The 2,056-nt window shown below is 42.1% G+C and overlaps 1 protein-coding gene across 1 annotated transcript in view; it reads right to left on the minus strand.

The window, feature by feature from the left end:
- Window positions 1-2,007, minus strand: part of LOC128249343 (uncharacterized protein DDB_G0283357-like) — a 73,019-nt gene extending 71,012 nt beyond the window's left edge. The window contains exon 1 of the mRNA XM_052972583.1: window positions 276-2,007. Within this exon, the coding sequence (XP_052828543.1) occupies window positions 276-1,713 (1,438 nt within the window). The 5' untranslated portion in view covers window positions 1,714-2,007. The remainder of the gene's footprint in view (window positions 1-275) is intronic.
- Window positions 2,008-2,056: the final 49 nt, after the last annotated feature.

Below are 2,056 nucleotides of genomic sequence, written 5' to 3' on the forward strand. Positions count from 1 at the left end.
AATAATAATAATAATAATAATAATAATAATAATAATAATAATAATAATAATAATAATAATAATAATAATAATAATGTTTTCTCATTTAGATACAGTGCCAGCAATTTTAAGAGCAAGGAGTCAGTACCATCGACCTGAGTACTTGACTGGTGCTTTATCTAGCGAAGGGGTGAAGTTGGCCACGGTGGAAATAGAACTCAGAACGCAAAGAATGGGGACAAATGCCACAAGGCGTTTTGTCCGACGCTTTAACGATTTTGCCAATAATGTCTTACCTTTGGAAAATGAGTTATGTCTGTCAACAAAATGATACTCTATTGCAGCTCTGCTTGGATATGGTGGTGAATAAATATGTCCTAGAGGATGGTTATGTCCTGGATGGTAGCTATGTAAACTGGTTGGACTGTGTAAGTAGGTAGTGCTGGCCGCCATCAATCCGTGGCTGTCGTAAATGGCAAGAGGTTTACAAATTGTCGCCGTATTGGCTGTTTGCAAAAGTGCCGGGTTCAAAGGCGTGGGTCTTTGAGGTTGGTGTTGTTGCTGATGGTCAAAATGATGGTTATATTGATTATTCTGTTGTTGCTGCTGTTGTTGTTGGTGTTGGTGTTGGTGGTGGTAGTGATGATATTCCTGCGCCTGTTGTTCATGCTGTTGTTCTTGTTGTTCTTGTTGCTCTTGTTGTTCTTGTTGCTCTTGTTGCAATAGATGGTACTGGTGGTGGTTATGTTGGTGGTTATGCTGATGATTGTTGCTGTTACTGTTGTTGTTGCTTGTCCTGTTGCTGTTATTGCTGTTATTATTGTTGTTATGGTACGCTTGATGGAAAAGTAGGTGGTGATGATGATGGTGAAGTAGCAGGTGGTTGTGATTGGTGATGTTGCTGTTATTGTTGTTTTGTGACAGCTGATACGGGTAAAATAAGGGTGGTGGTAACAGTGTTCTTAGCGGAGGCGATTGCGGACTGGGGCATCCACCGCCCACATCGCTACTCATGTTACTCGAACTACAGATTGTACTACGTCCTGCACTGCAGCCCATGGGGGTACATGCTCGTCCACCCGGGGTGTTAGAATGGTCCAGTGAGGATAGCGTTGCAGCAGTAAGTGGTGATGGTGTTGATGATGAAGATGATAATGACGATGATGATGATGATGATGATGATGATGATGATGATGATGTAGTCAAAAGAACAGTTGTGGTGGTTGTGATGGTGGTATTGGTGGCTGTTGTGTTGTTACCTAGGATATCATCGATTAAGAAAGAGGTATGACCGCCACTAATGCCACGCGCGCCACCTCTGCCACCACTTTCATTTCCATTATTGTTATTGTTATTATTATTATTATTATTATTATTATTATTATTATTATTATTATTATTATCATTATTATTATTAACTGTTGTTATGCTAGTAGGGTTGTTGCTGTTGTTGTTCATGTCGCTGTTGATGTTGTTGCTGTTGTTGTTTTTGCTGCTGTTGCAGTTGTGGTGGTTGTGGTTATTGTTGATGATGGTAAGTCCACCGTCGGACCCGAACGCACCGAGACCTCTTCTCAATCCGAGGCCTGCTGACCTCAGCGACGACGCTAGTGATGGTGATGTAGGATGAGTGAAGTGAGCTTGTAGGTGGGCGTGGCTTCGTGTGTGCAAGTCGGCAGTCCAGTGGTCGAAGCCGACGGGGCAATGTGCAGCGGGTGTTGCTGAGTACAGCATCACTAGAGAGAGGAAGAGAGTGAGAGCGAGAGAGGGGAAGAAGGAGAGAGCGAGAGAGAGAGGGGGGGCAGTAGAGTGATAGGAAGATTATATACCAATTATATTCTGTGTGACGTACATTGAAACAAAATTATTTGCAATTTGGAACCAGTGGCCCGAAAGGCTACAAACACTTAATAATATGAGTGCACTCATGTATACGTGTATCTGTGTGTGTGTGTGTGTGTGTTTGTGCGTGCGAATGTGTGCGTGTGTCTATAAGCAGTATTTAGATGCATGCCACTGGCAACTGTGGTTTTTTTTCTTGGCACATTTTTGTTTATATATATATATATATATATAT

This window comes from Octopus bimaculoides, chromosome 14 (assembly GCF_001194135.2).
Source record: "Octopus bimaculoides isolate UCB-OBI-ISO-001 chromosome 14, ASM119413v2, whole genome shotgun sequence".
Taxonomy (NCBI): Eukaryota; Metazoa; Mollusca; class Cephalopoda; order Octopoda; family Octopodidae; genus Octopus; species Octopus bimaculoides.